The sequence below is a fragment of the Manis pentadactyla genome, chromosome 8 (genome assembly GCF_030020395.1).
Source record: "Manis pentadactyla isolate mManPen7 chromosome 8, mManPen7.hap1, whole genome shotgun sequence".
In the NCBI taxonomy this organism is placed as follows: Eukaryota; Metazoa; Chordata; class Mammalia; order Pholidota; family Manidae; genus Manis; species Manis pentadactyla.
The window spans coordinates 22886650-22914415 of NC_080026.1; the positions used below are offsets into that span (position 1 = coordinate 22886650).

A 27766-nucleotide genomic window follows, 5' to 3' on the forward strand; every position below is an offset into this window, starting at 1 on the left:
TCCTTTTCTTGATTGTATTTTCAAAACATCACCATCAAAGATAGTGCAAGTTCATGGGACCGACAATTGTGAGGCACAGTCTCTTCTGGAATTCACAAGGTACCTGTAATAAACATTCAGACAACCACACATCACACGATAAAAACTTCCTAGCATCTAATATAGATACAAGAGCTGTGCAGGGCATAGACTTTGAATAAAGCCAAACACTGATTAATCCATCGTCCTATGGCAGTTGATCATAAAGCATTCCTTACAATGAGATCTGGGCAAGGTAGAGTGTAAGTTAGAGCAGCAGTTCTGATGGATATCAGAAAGGCAAAATACAAGATGAATCATAAGGAGCACCATACACATGAGGAAAAAATTATTGGGGTCTCAGTTTGCCCCAAAACAAAGAAGTCATTTTTCTCATTCTTTGATCTTTCTTTTTCTCAATATCCCTAGCTCAAACTTTTTGTTAATTTGCCCATGCTGCACTGACTGTAAACCAAACATGAAAATGCCCTGCAAAAGAAGGTTTTAACAACACGGTATCAGGACAGGTAGCCACTGGAACATTCTTATTTTACTGCTTATAAAAAGTGTTTTTCTATTATATTTCTCAAAAGGATACATGTTTTAAAGTTGGTTAGCTGGAGTTAAGTACAATATCCTGGATTTCTAAAAAGTTTTTCTAACAAGAGAAAACTTTATGTTGTGAATAAATGGTCTTACAAAATTTATCTCTAGTCCTCACATAAGCCAAATGTTCATCACAATATTCCTTTTTTGTTTGATTTTTTTTTAACTTTTAAAAACAGGATTAAATGCTAAAACAGGTAGAAACTAGTCTTCAGGAGATTAACAATTTTTGTGTATGAACTTTCTCATTATATTCCCATCTTGATTAGTTGCAGAGTGGAACCAAAACCAAATTAAGAAATTGAGATAAGTACTTTTTTAAAACAAAGAGGTGAACTATATTAAAACGGTAATTCTTAGGAATACAGTGAAACCTCCGGTACATACGTAACCAAGAGTATGTGGTGTGTGGCACTCAGACAACAATGCTATTACTCTTCTTCCCCTCCCTGCCTAGAGTCTGTTGACCTATGTATTTATAAATAAAAAAATTCCCAGAGATTGTGTACGTTATATGTAAAATGTAGTGTACTGTGTGGTAAATAACTAGCCATTTGAAGATGATAATACATTCAGAGTGAGCTCCTGATGGTGACACATAAAAAATTCTTTTATAAAATTAATGTATGGATTTTTAAATGACCTGACCAAAGTACATAGCGTAATACTGGCTATTTGTTGGTCAGTATTCTACAAAGTCAGGAAATCAGTGTTTTACTTTGGCCTCTGTCAATTTGAAGAAGAATCCAATTCTAATGTAATATTGTTTTGAAAAGCACTTTGGCACCTACCTACCATCAGTTCCATTTCCTTATCAAGGACAAGGCATGAACTATCCGTAATATCAGCGTTAGTTGTGAAAGCAGTTTGCAGGAGGAGGCTAGACTTATGTTACCTATATGGACATTGGTTACCTCTAAATGTCATTGCATATTTTAAGTTATAATTGTAACTTGTTATCCCTGATTTGTTTTAAAGCAGTAACATCTGAAATCTGTGCTTAAAATTTCGAATCTCTATCCTAGGATAATTCTTTACTTATCACAGACATCAAATATTACTCTGACAGGATGGCACCAAGCAGAAATATAGTGATCAAGTTGCAAGTTTCAAAGCAGAGAGTGAGGAATTCTGATTAATGACACTTCCTGAGGTGATCCTAAAACAGTGATAAGAATGTCCCACACACTGTTTGGTGAAAAGAAATACACTACAATTTTACATATATAAATTAAGAAAAAAACTTAATTTTTAAAGAATAAAAATTAAGAGCTTTCCAGTGTCACAGCTCAAAAAAATTTAAATCATGCTTTTAAATTTTCAAATATTCCCCAAACACAGCACACCTAAAAAAAAAAAAAAAAAAGACTTTTAGGTTAAGTATGCAATATTTTGGGAACTGGATAAAAGATAAACCTTGAAAACATGGGAAGGGGGAAATGACACCATTTTTTTCATTTCAAAAAAAGCACTTTTTTTCCCCTTAAATTACAAGCTAGCACAAGAAAGCTAAAAAACACTGCTTTACGAATGGCCACTTACAGTTGGCACTAAGCATAGGTAGCTTACCTTTTTTTCTTAAATAACACAGTGAATTTCTAATACCTTGTTACAAAACATGGGTTGATTTATTCAAATTTTGTTAGTGTTTTCAATTTTATAATTTAGCAACCGTGGAACTGAGGTATACCTGGTTGAGGGAGGTTAAAGTAATGCTTGGAAGCCTCTTTACTGTACCCCACTTTGATGACTATGTACACGAACAGCAGCACACGAAACATTCACAAGCTGTGTCATTGGCATTACAATGTCATCTATAGAAACACAACAGCAAATGCAGTAAAAACAAGTTAACCCTTTTTAAAATCTGAAATGAAAAGTTTTTGATTTTAAAAAAAAATAGCAGTAGTTCATTTAAGGAATTAGTGTCTTCTCACAGACATTAAGAAATCTGAAGTCAGTTTTCAAACACTTGATTAGCCAGGTCCAAAAGATCCTTAATTTGGAGAGGGCCACGTTTTTCATGTACACTGTTCTCAAAAATTTCTTTACAGATTCTGCAACTTTTCTCTTAGTCTCACGTCCTTCACTTCTCTGCTGTAGGCAGTGCCGTAAAGTCTCCCAGAGTCACGTCTTTAAACGCCCATCTTCTTTCCAACGAGTCCAGGAGACTTCTGCTCATTTCACACAGAAAATAAACTAAGCAGATTTGTTAGCTTAGCAGCTCCGGTTCAGAGTCCTGTTTCTCAGTGTGTACACATGGTGCAACCATCATAGACTAGATTCTTTGGGAGGAAAGTCAACATTTGTCACCATTGTGACCACTGTTACAATGTCCTCTGTGGTAATGATATTTGTTAGTCTTTGCATCTGAGTAATTCTTTCACCTACACATCCAGCTGATAACCTGGCTTCTGCATCGTGATCCCAACATTCTTCTATCGTTTCACACAGCATTGCCATTCCCTAAAAAGGAAAAACATAGAAAATAGAACCTGCTGTGGTGTTTGACTATTTTGAAACAATAAAATTTCCATTAAAAGAATTGCTATTTTTGTGGCTCAAAGAAAGTTTAAAGAGGTGCCAACTTTTAACTTTCACTTTTAGTATCTATTTTATGCAGGAACATGAAAAAAAGCACTAGAACAATTTTTTTTAACACTGGAGACTATCATGGCAGGTGATTGTTTCAGTTCCCCAAGTCCCTAACCATTGTTCATAAATCAGGTCATTGCAAAGCTAACTCCTGAACTAGATTCAAAACCGAGGTGAAAGGAGACCAATTTTTATTGTGTTCTTAGTTAACAGCATTTCTATCTTGCAGTTAAACAGGTTAGAAACCAACCTTGAGGATTCTCTACCAAGTTTTCTAGCCTTGGTTCTAGTTATACCTAGACCAAAATAACCAGGCAGTACTGCTCTCTTCTTCAACTACCTAGTCTCTAGTTTCAGAACACTGCTATGAACTTGAAAATCTTCCAAATCCAAATCAAAAGGCTAAAGTGAACTCCCATGGAGAGGAGAAAACTGGGTGCACTTCACTTTTTAAAATAGCATCATATGGGATGGTGGTTATCAGCAAGGTTACCCAATCACCCATAGGCTCAGAGTCAGGCACTCCTTTCCCTGGGAGGCTTTCCAAACAGGGGAGACAACCATGGAGAGCCCCCATAAAGGCTGTGACTTCACCATCTCCTTCGTGAATATACAGACACAGCCCTAATTCTGTTCCTAGAACTCTAGTACAAATTAACCTGTATGAAGATCATCTCCCCAGAAAATCCTCCCAAAAGAAAAAGTGCAGAGATAAAAATCTCTCCTGAAAAGCATTTTATTGGAATTTTAAATGAAATGCTAACTGTATAACTTACAGCATGTTTCTGCCAATAATCTCTTAAAACAGGCCTCTTTTTTTTATGCACAACAACTTCCTGCATGTCTTCAAGAGATGGATGCTGGCCAATTTCCTCCTCAAATGGCAACATGTACTCATCTACAGGTCCTGAAATTAGAAAAAAAAATCATTGTGGTTCAAATCTTCCTCACTTACAAACTGGAAGAAACTTTCTAAAACATACTCTATCACCTTTTCCCAACTTTTACATACTAGAGTGAAGACAGAAGAGAATTCTCAACTGTACTCATACCACAGTGTGACCCGAACTCTTAATTTAGGAGAAATCGAAAAGTCTGTGACTTAGCATGTAACCCCACTAAGGCTATGTAAGGAGCTTTCTTGCTACTGTATGAGAAATGCCTAAATCCTGCATAGGTATACAGGACATGGGCAGCATTGGTATTTGCAAATCAAGGGTAAAATAATCCTTTTAAGGTTCCCACTCCTCTTGCAACTCAGACTGTAAAAGAGGGGTGCTTCCGTATCTGAAGATTTTGGGTTTAATCTTTAAAAACCATCTTTATTCTATGACACACCCAAACAGCGTAAGTGCTCCACATGAGGAATTATGTGCCCCAGAGTCACACCTCTGCCCTTATAAGAGCTGCCAAAAACATTACGTTTTTTAAAAAATCACAAACATACTGTCCAAACAGGGCTCCCAAGAAGTCAGAATGTGCCTTTGCTCCAGCAAGATTATTCAACAACAGAAGTGATTGCTTTTTTTCCTACTCAAATAGGAAAACAGGTGTTAATAACTAATATTTGATGAGCACTTATTACCCTGAACAGGAGCTTTACATACATCATTTATTTCCATTTTACCTTCAGTGTGAAGGTGGCATTACCTCTATTTTACAGACAAGAAGCTCCGAAAAATTATATAATTTGCACAAAGGCATACAGCTGTTGAGTGGTAGAGAGGAATTTGAATCCATCTCAGAATGACTGAAGTCTGTGATTTGAATCACTGTATGTCTCCCCTTGACAGAAACTGGTCACTAATGAGCAATTTCAGTGACTGACGGATTGTGTCTCTATATATGTGCATATATGTAATAACACACAGATACAAACTTTGTAAAAGCTCTTGGAAGCATGAAATTCTCCTGGATGTAGACTTACGTTACAATACATCATGAAGGTCATCTAACTCGACCCTCTCCTAACTCTAAGGCTCCCTGATGTCTGGATAGTCACTGCTGGAGCAGTTTTCCAGTGACTTGCATGTTCTAAGGTGTCTAGTCAACACTTACTACTCAAAGTGTGGTCAACAGTTCAGCAGTACTGACCCTGACTAGTAGTTTGTAAGAAATGTATAACTCAGGCCCCAACCCAGAGATACTGAGTAAGAATCTGAGTTTTAACAAGATTCCCAGGAGCCTGTTAGGCACACTAGTTTGGGAGTTGCAGACCTGAACCATCAACAATTAGCCATAAACAGGTTTTAAAATGCTCCCTACCAGTGTTCACTCTACCTCATTTCTGACTAAAAGCCTAACTGCAATTAAGTGTTTCATAGCACATGCAGGCTACTAAGCAATGTCGGCATCAGTCCTTTTTTCCGTAACTCCTCTGAGAAACCCTCCTCCCCATAAACAGCATTCCTCACTTCTCTGAACTCCCATAGCATCCCCTAAGTTTCTTGGGTATTACATTCATCTAAAAGCATTTACTGAATACCTATGTGCCAAGCTCTGGGCTAGACAATCCACACTTCCCTTACTCTGGAGGTAACTGTCCAGGATATATTTTATTACCCTAACTAAACTATATTGCTTAGGGCAGGGCCTGTGTATGCCCCCTAACACCTATCCAAATGGTTTGCTTTAGAGAGTTCTTATGAAATAAATTTTCCTATAAAGTCTGCCAACTGACCTACTTCTCCTTCCATAAAATATACTTCTCTTCCATTTTGGGCCAAAACACACTGAATGGCTTACTCTTCTTCCTAGAGACTTCTAAGCAAAAATTATATCCAAATTACTTTCTTAGGTTCTGGGTCCACTCCCACACCAAAACCCAATCTTAAGAAAAAATAGCTGTTCATTCCTGAGCACTTCTACCAAGTTCCCTTTTTTAAAAGCAGTGTCCCAAATCAAATCAAATTTCATATGCCAGATGTAGTCTGTCCTATACTGAGACTATTACAGCACTCAGAAAACAGTATGCTTACAAACGTAGGTTAGGTTGTTTATATCTTCTTAGATTTTCAACACAATATCTTCCATAGTCTTTCACAATCAGCAGGAAGTTTTTAGGCAATTATAAATTAAAATTTAAAAAACAGATTAAGTTAATTTACATATATCGAGAAGTTTGCCTTATATTCTCACATCCAAAAAGGAGTTGTAATATATCTTAAGAGAGGAGAGACCTTGTAAGGAGATCTGAAGGCAAGAGCACCTAGAATACCTGTGAGTCTGTCACACCAGGAACACAGCATGCAGGCTTATAACCAATCAACCAATGCAAATGCTTAAGAGGACTGGAAGAAGGAATTCAAATTCAGTAACACACAGAAACGGATCCTTCAGAACCAAGGTGCTGTGCTAGAGAATGTACTGAATGTTTTCAACAACATGTCACACCAGACTTTAAAAGCTTTCGGGAGACAGAATTTAACCTGTGGTATATCCAGAGACATGCTCATTTCTGCGTGCATCACAGTGGACAGGCTGTAAATTCAATCCAGTTAGTTAGGTATATGTGGCATCACAGGAGTACTGAATAGATTCAGCTGAGCATCCTAAGAAGCAAAGTCCTTCAAGTCAAGGTGCATCTCTCTTTGAAAGACTCCATTTTAGCACCTGGGGGCAGGACCCACATGACCTAGCCAAAGTTGCAGCCCAACCCCACTTCTGGATCCGAGTTTCAAATCCGGGTTTCACCACTAACCACCTTGAGGCTAACTTAGGCAAGCTACTGATTTCTATTTAAAATCTGAGCCTCAAATTCCTTATCGGTGAAACTGGTAAGTGAAATGCCCAGCAAAATATCTGGCAATGGTGAACGATCATTACAGAGCAGTACCTTTTCCCTCCTGCCTGCCCATCTCCTGCCTCCTGAATTCTCTTTGAAATTATCACTTCTTAGGGTCTATTAAAGAAGAAGAAAATGTATACAATATTACCTTTGAATGTAATTATCCCTTTTCATACATGTACAGTAGGCATTTATATCTTTTTAAAAATACGTGTTCCCTTACCGTCTGCAGCAGTACAGCGAGAGGCCAGTTCCCACAGGACTAATCCCATGGCATACATATCTATCCTCAAGAACGCGTCCCTTTGGAAGTTTATAGCACCCTCTAATACCTCTGGAGCCATATACCTCCGGGTACCAACCTGAAAAAGATGAAAGCAAAGTTACTCATTAACTTTATGAACTAATATTTTATGATTTTTTTAAAAGAATCAAAACCCAACATGTTCTGGTATCAGGTAAGGCAGCTAAACTGTGACCACCAAACTATACGGTAAAGCAGAATTTTATTCTGTTTCAAGAAATACAAAAGCCATGACACTGAAAATAGTGTCATGTAAGTAAGCATCCATCAGTAGGGACTGCTTGAACAGAGGACTATGCAGGTCTTAAAACACATGAGGTAAATTTATAAAAACTGATATGGAAAGAATTCCAAAACCAGTGAAAAATAAATACAGCAAGAACAAAGCAGTATATATACTGAGATCTTTCTGGATACACTTAATAAATCTCAGTAGACATTATGCTGGCATAAGCATACAAATTTTCCCCCTTCTGGAAGTAATCACAAAAAACTGAACAATGGTGGTTTGTGGAGAGAAGGATGGAAGAGAGAAAAGGCTGTGTACTTTTCAATTTGAAGACTGTTTAAAATTAATTTTAAAAATATTTTTGAGGGTTTCTCTGTTATATTAATAATATAAAACATAGAATCCAAGTAAAAGATGGACAAACTTTTTAAAGTTCTATTTGTACAAAATCTATGTATTATTCGTGATTTCTGTCTTGGACTTGGTATCTGTCCCTAACAATTTGTAATTTTTTAGTAATGTAACTATGGTTACTAAGCTAGTACAGCCAGCTTTTGTTGGTGCTTGACAACATTCTTAACATGAATGCTGAAAAAATTTTGTGAGATTGCTGGGTATCCCAATCTACCTGAATTGTAATAGACCTAGGAGTGGGCCAGATCTTGTTGGTGCTCAAAAGCTGCATCCTTGGCTGACTATGATCTTTAGACTAGAAGCTGGGCAATTACCTGAATAAACATGTAACAGATGTTTAAAAAAAAAAGACAGCTCACTGGGAACCTAAAGTTTTTAACTCATTTAAAAAGAACATTTTAAAGAGAAGACAAGTAGCTCTGCTTTCCCAAGTCCTCCTGAAGATGAATGCATGCCATCCAAAGTGCTTTCTAATGAGTTGCTGACAACTCCTGTGGTAGTGTAAAATGTCCTTTTAGAAACCTACCATAATGATAGATAAAATCTTATCTTTTTCCCAGTGTTCTTTCTTTGCAATAAATATATGTGCAATAATATGCATTTTGAAATTTTCTGGTCCATGAAATCTAAAGTCAAGGAACCACTGATGTAAGTAATTAGTAATTAGTTATTTTTACATGTAATCCAACTGGTGAGAGTATTATATGAAAAAGCCCCTATATTTTTTCTTCAAAAAACAGTGAGGTTATCATGTACCAAAGGAATAAACTGTCCCCAAAATTTAGTCTTATGATAATCACTTAGCTCAGATGTTTGATCCTAGACCTCCTGCACAATTTCCCATCTCAGTTAACATTCTCCACATAGCTGCCTTCATTCCCAAATGCATTTTAGTGTCAACTTTCCTAAAACTGACTGCTGACCACTGCTCCAAACTAAATTCTTGAATTATTAGTCATTTTGCCAAAATTTGTTGTACTATGATTCTTCAATGACTGTGTTGTTGGAGGTCAATGGGATATACTGGGAAAAAAAGCTGAGGATTAGATGACTAAATGATTTGCATGATTCAAAAGATTAAAAAATGATTATGCAAAGCCTAAATCATTTGGCTTTGTAAGGAAATGTCATTTTTCAGATCAAACTGGTTTTCTTGATGAAAAGGTGATATTGTAGCAGTGAAGACACCTTTCCTAGTCTCACAGTTTCTGATAATAAAAATGCATGGGTAATGTTCTTTTCTTCTTTGGCCTTCTGAAAGGTTCCCATTGCTGAGATCTCTGTGCATACCTTGGCTAGAGTTAGGCTCCTCACCCAGGGGTTTACAATCGCTCTGAACTCTGGGAAGAATTCAGAGAAGAGCTATAAAGTTGATTAAAGAGCTAGTGAAGCAGTAAAAACCAAGAAGAAAGAAATTATAATTGTTGTCTGGAAGAAACAACATATCTTAATACACTGTAGCATGAATAATGACTGATTTTTCTTCCATTCCTCTTAAGATAGCAGAAGAATTAACAAGTTAAAACTACTGAGTTAATATGAAGCTCTCTAAGAATGAGGTCTGTTAAAATGTCGTAGATTCTTGATTAGTTTTTAAAACAGAATCCCATGACATCTGTCTAAGGTTATCTTATGAACTGTTTGATCTAAACCACATGAGGTCCTAAGAGGCCTTCACAACCATATGAAAATGTCTTTGCAAAGTTAACATATTACTCTTAGGGAGTCATTGTACTTTGGATGCTGATTTAATAACCACCACAATAATTTTAGACCAATTCAATCCAGATATGCTATTCTAAGAAAATAATGGGACAAGAGCATTTTTTCTTACAGTTCATAGTTAACATCCTTACCTGTCCATGGGTATCGCCAGCAGACTTGCCAGCCTCAAACTTTAACGCCAACCCAAAGTCAGCAATGCAAGCTGTCAGATTGTTTTTCAACAGCACGTTTTTACTTTTGATGTCCCTTGCAAATAAAAAAAGCATTCAAATTAAGTTTAAACAAGTTATCTTTTAAAAATTTTCACTGAAAGTAGGAAAGAGGGAGACTGTGTATGCTCAGAATAAAGTATGAAATACAGCAAAAGAGAGAGGGTGAAAAAGCTTAAGCAAAGTCTCCATATAGCTTGAAACAAAAGTACAGTGACAAACTCCTATTCAAACCATGAACCCTAAGAAGGAATTGTCCCCACAAAGCAGTGTTACGGAGCTGCCATTCCAAAGGAACTGTCCAGCCTATATTGTGACCTATGTCACACCTACCTGCCCATCATGAAATTGCTGTTTTTTTTAAAATAACAGTGTTCAGAGTTTATGGTTAGAAATTCCCATTAAAACAAATTAAAAAGCAAAATGCAAGAATTTTCAAGCAATAGCTAAACTGAGGCCTGCCTACTGGCATAGGCCTATATTTTAGAATGATCTCTTATTTTAGGGGTTCTTATATTCATCAATCTGGTTGCAGAAAAGTATCTCTAGGAATGCTGAACAGAAATTTTTTGCCATAAGCACACACTGTTCTAGCCACATACTGGTGTTCTAACAAGAGTAACCATTTTAAGGCAGTCAGATTTCCTCTACACACTAGTCTCAACTGGCTCATTCTAGAGATTACTATACCTAGCTAAATATTCCTATGCCCTGAGCAATGGTTACATTTATGTGTACAGACACAGACTCCAAGAGTGGGATAGAGGAGGCACAGGTAGACACCCACAAATGCTACAAAAATTAATCAGTTTTAGACTCAAAAGATTTTTAAGAACTCTACTTCTAATAACCCTTGGGGGTTCCAAAGTATTAGTTCCCAAAGGACTAGGTGAGACAAGCAAAATTCCAGAAAGAGGCAGTTAAGACTGTATGTAGGAAGGTGAGAAGAAAGGGGAGCTATTTCTGAGGTGGAAGTCATTTAAGGTTTACAAAAATCATAATCTAGATTACAGCTGGAATAAAAGTAATGCCTCCCAGAAATCTAAACCACCACCTCGTGGCACTCAACTAAATATATGTTAAATGACTCAGTTAATGTATACTTTTAAAACAGCCACCTTCAACTGAATACAACATGACAAACTGATCCTATAATCAAGGAAGTTAAACAGACAATGGCAAACTGAATCCCGAGGGATTCCTAAGGGAACTAACATTGTCCTTTTTGAGGGTATGACAATTGTTGGGTCCAAGTACTATTTCTGCACTGAAAAAGGCAATTAAGTAAACCCAGTTGTTCAGATGGTGTGCCCCTCCACTTCAGCTCACGTTAATGATCCTATGGTCATTCGAAACAAAAGCAAAAAAGATACTCCAATTCTCTCCTTAATTACATGCCCTTATACCTATTTATAATAATCTTTGAAGTAAATCATGTTCTGAGGGAAAACAAATTTCTTTCTCCTTTGAGATTTTCATTTTAAACATTTAGAAACAATACAAAGTAAAACATAAGTCAATAATTAAACTTTGCTAATGATGTTAACATACACATTATCCAAAATACTTCTGGGCCAATCTCAAAGCTTTGCAAAACAAATGAAAATCAACTGCCTCTTATAACATGATTAGATAACTACGGGGAAAATAAATTTTTCCCAGGGGATTAAAAGTTTAAATAAACAAATGCTGGATTATTTGGGAAAATAATATAAATTTAGCTCTACCTGTGAGATATGGCAGGTTTGTGGCCATCTTTTAGGCCAGGTATATCCTCATGTAAATATGCCAATCCTCTAGCCATGGTTTCTGCAATATGACACAATTCATTCCAAGAGACCACATTAGCCTTAAGAAAGTCTGACAGTGAACCCTAAAGAAAGGGGGGAAAAAAAACAACTTATGCTCTTGACAAAAGCCATATGTATATGGAGACTTTCCTTTTTACTTTTCAGAGGTTATGGAAGACAACGTATCTTTCCTTTCAGTGAATAATAAAATCCAAAAAGCAATCTTTCTGGAACAGTTCAAGTTTCACATTAAAAAACATTTGACTAGAAAGGAATACCACTAATCTTTGCTACAAGCACAGTCAGTCAATCTCCCTCTATTTAGAAGGCAAAGGAAAAAAAAGTTGAAAATCTAAAGCTCTAGAAAATATTTTAAAAGTTAAAAGACACTGACTATAGAGATGTTATAAGAATAGATACAACAATCTTCCTCCAGAGATTACTACCATCCTTTTAGTCAAGAATCAAGAGAAGCAAAGAAGCCACTTATATCTGACAATGAATAATGAAACTGATTGATAAGGAGAACACAATTTCCTCCATCATCCTGTGTACTTTCATACCAACTCAGAGTAGAAAAACTGAAAAACAGCAAGTGTGTGTGGGTGATAATAACCCAACAAATTAGTGACAGATCAAAGGTCAGACAAATTTCCTAATTCTAGTTGTATCACTAAGCTACACTGATTAAAGAGTTTTAAGAAATAAATTCAAGCTGGAAAAATGGTTCATGTAATCTAAATGGATCATAAATGGTAAAAGAAAATTACTAAGCACTGGATACACTAAAATAATTGTATCTGTAAGAGAAGTAACTGCTATACAAGAAATCAGGGACAAAAGACTGGTCTTATGTAAGTAGAGGGTCAGGTGAAAAAGTTGCCATCTTTGGTCTTTTATTAAATTACTTTTAAAACTGATTTTTAAGTATTAACTAACTTCAATAATACACTGTTCCCATGAAAATAAGCCTGAGAGATCTGTAGCCAACATTAGGTAGGTAAGCCAACCCTGACTTTACTGAGTGAAAAATGGGAAGTAGTTTTACCTTTTCATGAAATGCTGTGATTAGCCAAAGATCCACATCAACACTGGTGCCACGTTTTTCTGCACCAATGAACTGTAATATGTTCTCATGCTTCATTCCAGGCAAACTATAGACTTCATACTCATTTTGCCAAGACTGTTTGTCCTAGTAAGAATGCAAAGAATATAGGAAGATAAACTATATCTATGAAATTACTCAAGTAAGTTAGAAGTCAAAATAAAGCTAAGTATTAAAATATTCTTTGGTTGTGTTTTGCCCTGTTTTTTAATAAAACTCTGATAACAGGCAACAGTTCCATGCCAAATGCCTGCCCTGCCTCATTCCCTCAAAACATATTTTTCTGTGCTCCTTGTTTGTAAACAAGAGTTGATCAGAAATGCTGCACTTCTGTACCTAACAATGGCAACATACTCTGCTTACAGGTTAGTACTACAGTACAGTTAATTCTTGAGCAACATGGCTTTGAACTTGTAAGTTTACTTATATGTAGATTTTTTCAGTAAATATGTTGGAAAAATTTTTGGATATTTACAGCAATCTGAAAAACCATTTTCTCTACTTATAAGAATACAGTATATAATACATATAGCATACAAAAATATGTGTTAATTGACAGTTTATGTTATCAGTAATGTTTCTGGTCAACAGTAGGCTATTAGTAGTCAAGCTTTTTGCGTAGTCAAAAGTTGTATGTGGATTTTCAATTGTGCAGAGTCAGTACCCCAAGCCTCCACATTGTCAAGGTTCAACTAATTTCATCATGATAAAGTTACTTATGTCTTGCTATTCAAAATAATCTCCCTGAGAGATGAAATTTAGGTAAAATGACTGAGTAACTTTTTTTTTCCTGAAGACTTAACATATCAAACATTCTCAGCAAAATGCTTAGAATACCCTGCAAAGTCAAAGAGACAGTAATGGAGCATAAAATAAGCAATACAGTAATTTAGAACACCAAATAATCATTTGAGCCTACAGTATTATTCCATGCCTATAACATAGCTTCTTATAAAGGATTCATTTCTTTTCACAATGAAAGGATATGGAAAGTAGGAGACACCGTAACACAAAGGGCAGGAACCCTATGGATCTGAATTACCTATGAACCGTTGGCAAGTTACAAAATCATTCACTTTTCTCAGCAGTAAAATGGGGACTGTAGTGTCCACCTCATCAGGTGGTTGTAGCCATGTATATAGTATGTGCTGTATTGTATGTATGGATGACACATGGACACAACTTAGTACTCATATATGTAGAGCACCTGTATCTGACACAATAGAAACCTTCAATAAAATGTTAGCTAGTTATTTGCTGCTGTTATCATGACATTAATATCATCCAAGTGCCTTTCTCTAACTTTTAAGCTTCCTCGCAGAATAAAGAACAGTGATTCACAACAATGTATTTGTGAATCTTGGCATAACAGAATAGACTTTTTCTCTAAAAACTAAACTATAATTTACAGTATCTGCATTGCTACCAAAAAAGTAATGAACTTTGTCACAGACTCTAAAAAACAGGCTCTAGAGGAGGCAAGAAGACTGAAATCTAGGTATATTAAGACAAAGAAATACAAATTTAGAGTAAGGAGGACCTACTGTCCAGGTGCAATGGTAAAGCCTGCACTGCCAAACCTAGCCAGGGTCGCAACCATGCTTGGCATTAGCTGCAGAGGTTTATAAGCAAGAGACAGACAAGGAGGAAGAACTCATCACAGATCAATACTACCACAGCAACAAAACAGAACATAAGAACAGGTCAGAGGTCAAGTAGTGATTCTATAGCATCTTACTATGCTGATGGACAGTGACTGTAACAGGGTAGGTGGTGGGGACTTGATAATAGGGGGGAGTCTAGTAACCACAATGTTGCTCATTATTAATGTGATTGTACATTAATGCTACCAAAAAAAAAAGGTCAGAGGTGCATTAGACCAGGGTTTTATGAGGTTAGCCCCCTTTAAAAGAAAAATAAGTCATCAGTAAGCCAATTATTTGGAACCTTGATTCATGGCCTCTGAAATTCACCAAATAAGATCTGAAATGATTATATAAACAAAGTAGAACAAAAATGAAATCAGTTTGGTAATACCTGCAAGCAACAATTCTAAAACATAGCACACTTTCATTCTTCTGTTTGCTTTTTTTCTGATAATATCAATTGGATATAAAAAGTTAACCACTCAATAACTTACATTTTTTCACTGGAATTCTCATCTTCGCTTTGCATTTCTGCACAATTTTTATTGGCAAAAGATCTATATGTTCACTTACTGTAATTCCACCACCACAAACAAACATAATGACTATAGTACCATTAATCCCATTTCTCAGATGAGGCACACAAAAGGGCTAACCACTTTCCCCAGGACCACAAAGAACCACCTTGAAACACATGACTGTGTTTTTAGACTGTTCTGAGTTATAAAGACCTAAACAATTTCATCATTACAAAAATATATGCAGATTAGAAAGCTGCAATAAACATACCTGTATTGGAAATATTTTCACAGCTACATATTCACTGAGCAACTGGGCTTTCCAGACACAACCAAATCTCCCCCGTGCTTTCACTTCTAGTAACTGCAGTGGTTTCAAACCTAGTAATGGAGAAGGTGGGGGTGGTCCAGGGTCCTACAGATAAACAACAACAACATTATCAAAAAGTAGCACATGATACAATATCAATTCTAAACATGAGAAAAATGTGAGTATACTGGGGAATCAATTGACAGAAATGGTAAACACATACAAATGACATCAACTTCAATCTTGCAAAAATTGAGTTCCCAAGACTACTAAATTATCCATAGTGATCACAAGGCAAACAACTTGAATTAAATTTTCATAATAACATTCAGCACCATCGCTACCTATGTATACAGCAGGAGAAAAGATCTAAAATCTTTTTGATCCAGTCTCACTAATTTCTCCGAGATGTTGACCTTTTGGATACTACTAACTGTACTTTCAGTGGTTTCAACCAGCTGATCCTTCCTTACAGAATGAGGATTTGAGAAGTGCCAGAAATAGTAAATTTGGCTATGTCTCAAAGAAAACCTCTCCTCAAAAATCCACTGCTTTCCTCAATACCTGTTTAACTTCAAATCTTTCCTTCATTAACCTCAGAAATACCCAGTCATTCAAACACATTGCAGATAGTTATATCAAACAGAAAGCACATAAAAAAAATATGTAAGTTAATGTTGCTATAGCCAAACTGTTCCATTCATTCTATAATTTTTCAACATGTTACCAATTCACTCCAATAATGACTTCCCAAACTTATCTGAGATAAGAATTTTTTAGCATTCTGGGGCTGACTGGCAAAGAAAAGTACAAATAATAATCCAGAAAATGAGTGGTCATCCCAGGAGATAACAACGTACAGTAAATGAAAGAGATGTGTACTACCATAGTTTAAAATAAAAAAACGGAGCCAATATAGGAGTGCAACATTTACAAATCCCAAAGGATCCTGCACACATAGTGGAATGACAACCCTTTGCAGAAAGCACTGCATCAGTTCAGTGTCTGCAACTTAAAGTTAAGCTGTAGGAATCCTCTTCGGAAGCTTCCAGAAAAAGGTAATGAAAGTGTTCAAAAGCTGCATAATGAGGATTGGAAGGAAAAATTAAAATTTCTGTGGCAATAAGCAACAGACATTATGACACCGGGTGACACTTAGGACCCTTGGAAAACAGTTTGTCGCTCCTACCTCAATATATCTCTGCTTTTCCTCTCCACCATTTTTTTAGAAAAGTCATCTAAAGACTCAAGACTGTCATGCTTCCTTTAGCATTACTCAGTCCATTGTAACCACTCGAGATTTTTAAAAGTTGACATTTACATTAGAAAGACCTTCACTAATAGAAACACTGCAAGGTATTAAAGAGGAAAAATATGCAGTATCTTCTAAACTAGACAGTCACTATAAAATGGTTTGAGAATTCCTATTTTAAAACAGTAAGACTTCCTGTGACTCATTTCTACCTCAGATACTTATTTTTAAAAGTCTATAGAAGATGGTTTTTCTGCATAGTTCAAAATACAGAAGGTTAGTAGAGCCAAAGAGTGTCTTAGTTTAAAAGTCACTGGTCAAGGAAGTCAGATATAAACCTTACAAAAATATGGCTCCCAAAGTTAAGATTCTCAGTGAAAGGGGACACAAGAATCTCTGGAGAGGTTTTACCAAAACTAAACCCTCCATACCTCATTCCTTGATGGACCGTTTATAACTGTAAATAAGAGATTCTACTGATAGCAGTATATTGCTTATGCGAATGTAGAGACAGGAGGGAAAAAGGTTGAAAACTACACTTCTGGATGCAAAGGAAACCACTCATGCACAAAGTCCAAGAACTACTGGATAACTGCATAAAAGAATAATCATGCCAACTAAACAGAAAATGTTCAGTTTGTAAAACGTTAAGTATAAAAATAGATTCCCCTCCTTTAGAGATAAGTTAGATTAAGTTAGAGAAGTCAAGTTTTCAAAGCAGGATGTCAAAAGCTAAAATTTGTAGATATGGGCTGAAAGCTGAAGAGGGAAAATAACCAGGTAAAGAATAGTATGGCTCTAAATATAAACACTCTAACTTTTATATAAACTGACTGATAGTATCCCTCTAGACAACATACACATTAACCCATTCTGTTCTAAAGAGTACCAACCACATGGATATGATTCAGTTTATAAAATAGGATTTAATGACTTCATCCACATCTCAAATTAAGACAGTGTCAGTTCAAAATAAGATTTTGGAGTAGTATTAACCCTAACTTTAGGAAACATATGACAATTTTCAATGTCTGTGTTTACAGAAAAGAATCACTGAATATTTTCCAAATGCACAGATAAACTTCAAGGTTCCCATAAATTCCCAAGGCTCTGTTCAGCAAGTTTCTAAGTTACCATTATTTCAGTAAGAAACCTTACATCACTCTGTTAATATTATCATTATATTCAACATTATATCCTAACAGCCTGAAAACATACTGTTGTCAGAAATACTTGAAAGTAAAAAACTTAAAATTAAGGAAAACACTGGCCAGTTTTCAAAAGGTGAGAAAAGGTTTTGCAAAGGGATGTTCCTACAGAGTATCAAATCTTTTAGAAATTGCATGTTTTCAAATAATATTCAATAATGCTTAAAAGGCTGGGTTTAAAAATGAGTAACTCTGTAACACGGGTTATTACTGCATAAAATCTATAACACCAATCAATACACCTTTTTGCTTTTTTAATGAAAAATGACTATAATATTCTATTTCACACTTTATAGCTCTTCATTAGATTTACAGGAAGCTTTAACTGCATCTCTAATACCTAGCTTTCAGTTATCTTACAACCTAAGAATATTATAAATGACTTTCAGTTTACCAGCATCATTATACTAATTTATCCACAAAAACTCAATGCTTGATTCTAGGAATAAAGATTTATACCTTTAAAATAAATGAGCACCTGGGAAGACAAATTCAGACTTAAACTTCAAAATAAAACAACATTCTGATGCTATCCTTAAAAAATGTCTCTACCCTGCTACACAGAAAAACACTTTTGGGAGACAACTATAAAGACTGAAGAATTTCTGAAAACTTTCCCTAAGTCTCCAGTTCTCTTGCAGTATCTGTGCTGTTTTGAACAGTTAAAAAGATATGCTTAGACTGGCTCCGATTACATCTCTTCTTTATCCATTTATATGTGAAAGTTATGGCATCAGAAGACAAGTTGAAAAGCAACAAACAACAATAACTGGAAGAAGTGCCCCTCACCCCAACACCACTCCCCAATACCATTATTACAACCAATATTGGAATAAATCATTAAAAGTGAAGAGTCTACAAAGCAGTCTGTGATCATTTTACTTGTTCTGAGTTCTCCATGTGAAGGGTGAATTCTAAATAAGTCTTAAACCTCCAGACAGCAAGAAATCAAGTTATACTTCTCTAGCTAATCCACTTGTGAAAAGTGCCCAAGATGAGTGAAACTATCTAAAACATGTATTTCACATTAAAAGATAGTGAGTTCAACAACAAAGTCAGTCCCTGTAAAAATAAGCAGCACATGCTGGACATTTAAGCTAATGAAGTATTATAAAAATTACACAATACAAGGTTTTTAAGGCTAAAAATCTAGCCATTAGGTGTTAACGTCTATCAACTAAAACAGTTGTTTCTACATTCCACTTTAGATAAGTACAAAAACTATCAACAATCTTTTAAAGCCAAAAACTACTACTAGGGCAAATCAATCACTATTTAAAAAAAAATACTGAAAGTGGTAAAAAAAAACAAAAACAGCTTCATAACAAAAATGTATAAACTAGAAATGATGCACAATAAAGCAACAAAACAACAAAAAATCTAAGAACAGAATGTTTAGTATGCATCCACAAAAAGTTCCACAACCATAAAACAAACATCAATGCATCTTACCTCTATCATTATATGAAAGGCGTGCTTGTGAAGAAAAAACACAGGCAAAAGAAATTACGATTTATATTCAGAATGAAATGAAAAATGACACATCAGTTACAAAAGTGAATGAAGAAGAACAATGATTTAGCTTTTTAAAATTTGGCAATGATCCAATGTATCATAGTTTTAAAATAAGGATTAGGAACACTTTCCTTATAAACAGAGGAAAGTAATACAAAAAAACATGTATCTTGGACATTACCAGGCCGACAAGAGCTATTATTATATAGATGACTCTAGTATAACCCCAAGTTGTTATCCAACGGACTTTAAGCCAGCAAATAAACTAAACTAAGTCTTAAATAATTGTTACTTATTTTTCTAAGAAGGTCTAGAGTCTAAACTTACAGATAAAAGAAGCAATTTTAATTGAGAAGATGGGTGCTGGAATTGGTTTCTGGACACCAGGGGGCAGTATTGCCTTTAACAAAAACTGCTAAGACCAGCACTGAAGAAACTGTTACATGGTTTTCTCAGGCCAACTCTTGACAGTTGTCTTAAGACTCTAGAATCTCCTGCTTCCTGAACTGCTTTCCTCTTCTTTCATGGAAGAAAGCAGAACTGTAATAGAACAGTGTTCCTGGTGCCTTTGTGAATGTGTGCAACATAAATAATATACTTGGACAAGAGGACAGATGGGAAAAATAGGATCAGAAGTAGAACATTAATGACAGACCAGGTGTCTTGTTAACTTACTTGTCTAGTCACATTAAGAGTGAAGAAGTTGAGCAGTGGTGACCCTGGGAACAAGTATTCATACTTACTTTACAGTCTGAGGATTCTCACTTACTCAGAGAGAACAAGATTTTCATTTCCCAAGCATCCCAAAATTGGGAAGGGTCCAAAATTAAAAATAAGGGAAGTACTGTCACTGGTGTAAAAGAAGGCTATGAATCCCTCCAATCACTGATTATATTTTCCAGTTTCCAATATTTCTACAGAGAACAACAGCACTGATGAAGATTTGAAAACTTATTTATTTGCACCAACTGCTTAACTACTTTTTCATCCTTCTTGGTTTTTTCCTGTGATGATTCACAACTATTTATAATTCATCTAAAAGGCTTAGCTAATCCTACTATCAAATATCTTATCAGTACTACAGAGTAAAACTCATCCCTTGGAAGAAATACGTGCCAGATGAATAACTAGATAATAGCTTCCCAAGGCTTAAACATCTCTCAAGTTTTGTTTTCAAACAGGTGCTTTTATAAAGATGCCACTGTAATAACACTGTGCAAATAGGTGCTATCCATGCCATTTTACCAAAAAATATGTATTTGCTCAATATATTTACTTCTCAATAAATAAACATTAGCATAAGCTATACAATGACCCAGGCTAAACAGACACCAAGAACAGGCCTCAATGTATAAACTATGTAACAAAATGAAAGATCAAAAAATAGAATCCAAACAAATAAAATTCACTGAAATAGAGGCATATATGAAAAGTAACCAAACAAAACAGTTTGGATTCACAGCATGGAAAATGTAACTTGATTTTCATGTACTGTAACTGGAAATAGCAGTAAAAACCAAACAGCACAATAATGTCAAATAATTAGCTTGCTGGATGAGAGAGAGACTTGCTATTTAAAGGGGAAAGAAATTAACTATTGCCAAACATCTGGAAAAAAAAAAAAGAAGAGTGATTATCCATTTCATTCAACAGATCTTTCCTGAGTGCCTAGTTTGTGCCCAGCACTGCCTACCTGGGCTCTCATGGTGCCCACTGACAGACTAACCAAAGACACCACTCTAATGAGCGCATAGTTGTAAAATCAGAGCAAGAGAAAGGAATTCAGTACCTTGACACCCGTAAGGAGAAACCTGACTTCCACTGGCATGTTCAATAAGAGAGGGTTTTCCTGAGGAAAGGATCCTTGAGAAATGGATTAAGTACTAGAGGGAAGCAGATTAGGCGGGAAAGCAGCACTGGAACACATCCTGGGTTTCTGACCTTTGCAACCACATGGTTAACAGTTCCATTTACTGAGAACTAGGTTTGAGAAAGAAGATCATTACCCATGAATGTTAAGTGCTTAGAGACTTCAAGTGGAGATATTTACTAGGCAGTTAGATATACAGAACTGGAATACAAAGAATCTTAATAGAAATACAGACTTCACTCATTTATATAGTACAAATGAACATATATGATACACACTATAAGACTTTTCTTATTTATTACTTAAACCACTCCAAGATTTATATACATATATATATATATATTTGATTAACTTAGTCAACAACTTCTTACAACTACCAAAGAATCAAGAACCTCTTACCCAAAGAATTTGAAAACTGACAAATTCTGAATTCTTCTCATCTTAGTCATCTAATTATCTTACAAAGAAATTTTAAAATTGCTAATTTAAAAAAAGAGTATTGCCAAGAAGACAGATATAGACTCTAAAGAAACAGTACAATGTGTACATCAAGACAAATGTTTCTGAGAGAGGTAAAGCAAGACATTATCCATGAACAGACTCAATAATATTGATACCATCAAGTGCACAGCCATGGTTCTACCCAATTAGGCCTTCAAAGTTCCTTTGGGATTTATCAACTCCTACTTCCTACAGCTCCTTTCATCAAGCTCCTCCTGAAACTAAGCAAAGGAAGATGAATGTCGATGAAATGAGAGTTCCGGGTAAGTCCCTAAGAAGCAGCTGGCCCCTCAGGGAAGAGCACTGGGGTTAAGAGCCCTGAGAGATGTAGATATGCCCGCTCTCCTTTGGCTGCTGCTTAGAAGCATCACACTTATCATGGGGTATAAAAAGAAAATTTATTTTTATTTAGTTTAGCATTTGTATCCTCCAAGCAAAGCTGAAAACATGGAAAAGGACCATGCCATACATTAATAAACTGTGATGTGATAAATGGTTATGTTTACTTACAAGGCTAAACATACTCACTATAAAAACTATTTAAAATTTATGTGCTCTGATCCCTCCTTTTATCCTGCTTTAGTTTTTTTAACGGACCCCACCTAATTTTACTGAAATAAGCCATTCTATTAAAATTACGTCAATGGATAATTGTCTTTGAATATAAATGTCTAGGCTTTGCCACTCAGCAGACCGACACTAGAACAAGTCACATCACCTATCAGTGCCTCGAGTTTCTTATCTATAAAACAGACTTAATAAAACAGAACCTAGAGCATGGGGTATTAAAAGATTAAATGAGTTCATATGTATAAAGTGCTCTGTATAGTGCTTGATAAAGTACTCGAAATATTTTACTATGCTAAATTAATTTCAAATTATTGACTCATTTATATGTGTATGTGTGTATGCACCTATCTATAATAGTTTCAAATAAAAATGATTCCTTTTCACTAAAGTTTTGAAGTAGTTGCTCTGTTAGCAGTAACAGCTAATTTATTGAGCACTTAACATCAGCATGTTGCTCTTCTCCCAATCATTACAGAACTGGAATCAGACATTTCTCTTCCTTTCCTTCATTTATGCCCCAAATTGCTGAAGCAGCCCCCTTCTTATTCAATTTACTCCTCATTTGAAGCTACAGAGTCAATCAACCAACCAATCAATCTATTTTTAGTTCTACATATTAACTGTGGGCTCCAAGAGGGCCAACAAGGACTGTCCCTGCACCACTTTCCCACTATTCATCCAGCATGGTGCCGGGCACACAGAAGGCACACAAACACTGGGGGAGCGGGCAAGCAAAAACCAAACCGAACAAAAACCCCTCCCAGCCAAGTTTTCATTAACAAACGGACTTTCATTTTTATTATCTCAAATTAATAGAAAAATATTTGACAACAATGAAGTAGCCAGGAATGAAGAAACATCTAGAACAAGGTCCAGGAGCCAAAGAAGAGAGAGAAAAGCAAACTCACTTCTCCCAATCTACCATCTTCTTGCCACATGAGACAAGGGAGGAACTACCTACTCTGGTCTATATTCATTGGTCCCATCTGTAAACTGGTAGATGGGACTCACCACAAGCCAGAGGAAAACTGAACTCAAGATTTTTAAGTTTAAGTGGAATTCATTTTTAGAAGAAAGGTGCTTTAATTTTAATGTGCAGCTTTGTTTTAAACTTTTGATAAATCTTTTAATTTGTCCTTCTCTCCTTCACTTCTTTTGTGCCTTTGGACACAGAATTTCAGTCAGTCTCCAAGTGCGCCTATCTGTGCATTTGTTGTGAAACAACTTATATCCATTAAATGAGAGTAACTTTTGTTCAAGATACTTGACTGTGGATAATTTATGACACTTCTCCTCACAGTTTAGAAGTATAAATAAAATAAATTGTAATTCAGGTAATCAATATAAAAATAATCACACACAAATTGTACAAAAGAGGTATCCGTAGTAGTCCTGTACTATTTTTGAGGCATATATCACCCAAAAAAAAAAGAGATGTTCAAGCATGAGACAATAGAATTATATCACTGCATTTTAAATATGCTGAAATAATGCAGTTAAAAATATTTGTGAAATGCAGGTTCTGGCTCTTAGCAGAAACCTAACACAAACTTTAAGCTTATAAAACATCAAATTTTGATGTTTTATTAAACATCACTAAAGCTCCACTGAATTCACTTAAAAACATTTAATCAGAATGAGATATATTAAGAGTATTGAGCTGAAAAGCTGTCCTCAGTATACTGTTAAACTGAAAGAAACCAGTGGTGGGACAATATTTTATACTTTATAAAAAAAAAAAGCATATACTCAAATGAGATTAGAGACAGGTGTTAAAGATACACATCAATTTGTTAAAATTGGCTATTTCAGTAAAGTGATAAAGGAAAAAGAGGACAAACAAATGCTTCTCTCTCCTTTGTGGACAAACTCCTTTCTCTATAATTTCTCTTGTTAAGTATTTATAATTTATTTTTAAACGGAAGAGAATTTAAAAGGAGAGAGAAAAGCAAATGTGTTCATAAACTCCAACCACTTAGCAGTCAGCCTATTTCAAGATGTGCTTCTATGGATGTAATAGTTATTTTGCAAGTATAACTTAATATTAGCATAGTGAATACTTAGTAATACTTAGTAAACTTCCCCTGCATCCTCCCCAAATAATGAAGCAACACACCTTCCCAAACTGAGTTGGCTGAATGATGTGATGCTCCCCCATTCCGTTATCATTTTAAATGTGTACATACATAGACTCATGTTCAACAGGAAAATTGTTGCAAGCATTTTCACAGATGGCTTGGTATCTCAGTGGATAGCAATTCGACAAAGCATGAAATGACAACCTATTATTACTTTAATATTAAGGTCAACAGGACTATTCTGTATGCCCAACTCAGTGTCCTAAACACCTGAAAGCCTTTCCTCCCCATCAGACCAAAACTGAGACAAAATTTCACGATGCAAGCACTGAAGAGACTGATAATCATTTTTAAAAAGCATTAATGTCACAAACTGCAGTGCTATTTTACTCTTATAAATGAACAAGAAGCTAACCACAGCTTGTTAAAAGTAGGTAATTTATAGCCCCTAAAATCTATTTTCTTATCAAGTGGTATGTTTTATCAGCACAAATGTAGCTCATAAAGAGCAGGAAACTTAAGTTCACATATGGTTATGAAAATGATACAAATAGTTGTATTAAAGCCACATTAACTCTAGTTACAATAAGACTTCTTAAAAATAGAGTCCCTCATATTCATGACTCACTGAGACTACAAAAACCAGTTTGCATTCAGTTTATTCACTGTAGATTATAAGACCACTTTATTACATGTGGCAAGGTAGTTCCAGCACAGCTAAAAGAAAAGGGATTTAGGTGATGCAAATTAAAAGGATGCTTCAAGCATGTGATTATGGAAAGAATTGAATAATGGCATTTTCTTTAAAAAGTCTGAAACACTTCAACTTATTTCACCCCCAAGAAATACAGCATCGGATTTCTTAAAACAAAGCCCTAAAGCACCTGAATGTTTATTAAATGAATCCCTGAGCATACTGCACTATCATCGCAGTATAACTCAAAATGCAACTAAGTTGAGCAATTCATCACTTTACAGAATGGTTATTACATACAAATACTGTGTGAGGTACAGTAGTGATTACAATACATACATTGTCTTCAAGAAACTTATAGTCAAAGGAGGATAAAACAGGTACACAGAATACAGTTTTTCTCAATTTGGGTTATTCATCTGAATCACAGAAGTCGGAAACTCACTTGAGCACTATTCTCTCAATTCTTTCAAGGATGGTACATAACTAATACCATTCTCAATGCATACGATGGATGACTTGGTGTGTAATGGGAAAAAAAAATCAAAAAGCAAAGTATGCATGGCCATATGTCATGCTACAATCCTTGTATTCTCTGCTAAGAGCCCTCAAATATTTTTATGCACAGAAGTAACATGCTATTCTACAATGCTATCCATGTAAAATGCTATCCTACAGCAATAATAGAAATGAAGAGAAAGAACTGGAAGAAGCCCAGCTAAGAGATAGAAATAACGTCAGCCTCAGGGGTAATACTGTCCTGAACTACAATAAGATTAGAAAGAATGAAAAGGTGAATGACTAGCAGGACCTGGTAAATGACAGGGCCAAGAACAGAAGTAGCTGTCTTCAAGGATTTCATCCACGATGGCAGGAAAGACAGTGATAGCACGAAACAATGTTAGGAAGATAGTAGTTATAGGTCCTAACGAAAGAAGAATGGCTTTAATTTTAAAAACACACACACACACACACACACTAAAACTGCTTTTTTCAATGCGTTTAAGCTAGATTTAATAAATATTCTTTTATTTTTATTAACGTATTATTGATATACACTCTTACAAAGGTTTCACATGAAGTACAATATGGTTACTACATTCACCCATATTATTGAGTCCCCCCCTCATATCCCATTGCAGTCACTGCCCATGAGTATAGAAAGATGCCACAAAGTCACTACTTGCCTCCTCTGTGCTACGCTGTCTTCCCCAGGATCCCCCACACACCATGTGTGCCAATCATAATACCCCTCAATCCCCTTCTCCCCTCCACCCCACCTGTCCTCCCTGACCCCTCCCCTTTGATAACTGCTAGTCCCTTCTGAAGTCTTTGAGTCTGCTGCTGTTTTGTTCCTCCAGTTTTGCTTCACTGTTATACTCCACAAACAAGGGAAATCATTTCCTACTTGTCCTTTCCGCCTGGCTTATTTCACTGAGCATAATATCCTCCAGCTCCATCCATGTTATTGCAAATGATAGGATTTGTTTTCTTCTTATGGCTGAATAATATTCCATTGTGTATATGTACCACGTCTTCTTTATCCATTCATCTGTTGATGGTCACTTAGGTTGCCTCCATATCTTGGCTATTGTAAATAGTGCTGCAATAAACATAGGGGTGCGTATGTCTTTTTGAATCTGAGAACTTGTATTCTTTGGGTAAATTCCTAGGAGTGGAATTCCTGGGTCAAATGGTATTTCTATTTTTAGTTTTTTGAGGAACCTCCATATTGCTTTCCACAATGGTTGAACTAGCTTACATTCCCACCAGCAGTGTAGGAGGGCTCCTTTTTCTCCACATCTTCACCAGCATTGGTTGATCTTAGTATTTTTGATGCTGGCCATCCTAACTGGTGTGAAGTGATATCTCATTGTGGTTTTTTACTTTGCATTTCCCTGATAATTAGTGACGTGGAGGATCTTTTCATGTGCCTGTTGGTCATCTGAATTTCTTCTTTGGAGAAGTGTCTGTTTATATCCTCCAACGATTTTTAATCAGGTTATTTACTTTTTGGTTGCTGAGGCATGAGTTCTTTATATATTTTGGATTTTAAACCCTTGTCAGCTATGTCATTTACAAATATATTCTCCCATAGTGTAGGATGCCTTTTTGTTCTGCTGTTGATGTCCTTTGCTGTACAGAAGCTTTTTAGCTTGATGTAGTCCCATTTGTTCATTTTTGCTTTTGTTTCCCTTGCCCAAAGAGATGCATTCAGGAGAAAGTTGCTCATCTTTATATTCAGGAGACTTTTGCCTATGTTTTCCTCCAAGAGTTTTATGGTTTCATGATTTACATTCAGGAACTTTGATCCATTTTGAGTTTACTTTTGGGTATGGGTTTAGACAATAATCCAGTTTCATTGTCTTGCATTTGGCTGTCCAGTTTAGCCAACACTAAGTTGTTGAAGGGGATATCATTTCCCCATTGCATGTCCATGGATCCTTTATTGTACATTAATTGACCATATATGCTTGGGTTTATATCTGGGCTCTCTATAGTCTGTTCCATTGGTCTTAGGTTCTGTTTTTGTGCCAGTACCAAATTGTCTTGATTACTGTGGCTTTGTAGTAGAGCTTAACATTAAAGTCAGGGAGCAAAAATCCCCCCAGCTTTATTCTTCCATCTCGGGATTGCTTTGGCTATTCGGGGTCTTTTGTGGTTCCATATGAATTTTAGAACTATCTGCGCTAGTTCATTGAAGAATGCTGTTTGTATTTTCATAGGAATTGCATTGAATCTGTAGATTGCTTTAGGCAGGATGGCCATTTTGAAAATACTGATTCTTCCTATCCATGAGCACGGGATGCATTTCCATTTAT

The 27766-nt window shown here is 35.7% G+C and overlaps 1 protein-coding gene across 1 annotated transcript in view; it reads right to left on the reverse strand.

Annotated features, from left to right (window-relative positions):
* Window positions 1-440: 440 nt before the first annotated feature.
* ACVR2A (activin A receptor type 2A) overlaps window positions 441-27766 on the reverse strand; it is an 81486-nt gene continuing 54160 nt past the window's right edge. The window contains exons 5-11 of the mRNA XM_036926974.2: window positions 15218-15361; window positions 12726-12869; window positions 11615-11760; window positions 9810-9924; window positions 7230-7368; window positions 3996-4126; window positions 441-3090 (exon numbers count right to left, since the gene is read on the reverse strand). Of these exons, the coding sequence (XP_036782869.1) occupies window positions 2896-3090; window positions 3996-4126; window positions 7230-7368; window positions 9810-9924; window positions 11615-11760; window positions 12726-12869; window positions 15218-15361 (1014 nt within the window). The 3' untranslated portion in view covers window positions 441-2895. The remainder of the gene's footprint in view (window positions 3091-3995; window positions 4127-7229; window positions 7369-9809; window positions 9925-11614; window positions 11761-12725; window positions 12870-15217; window positions 15362-27766) is intronic.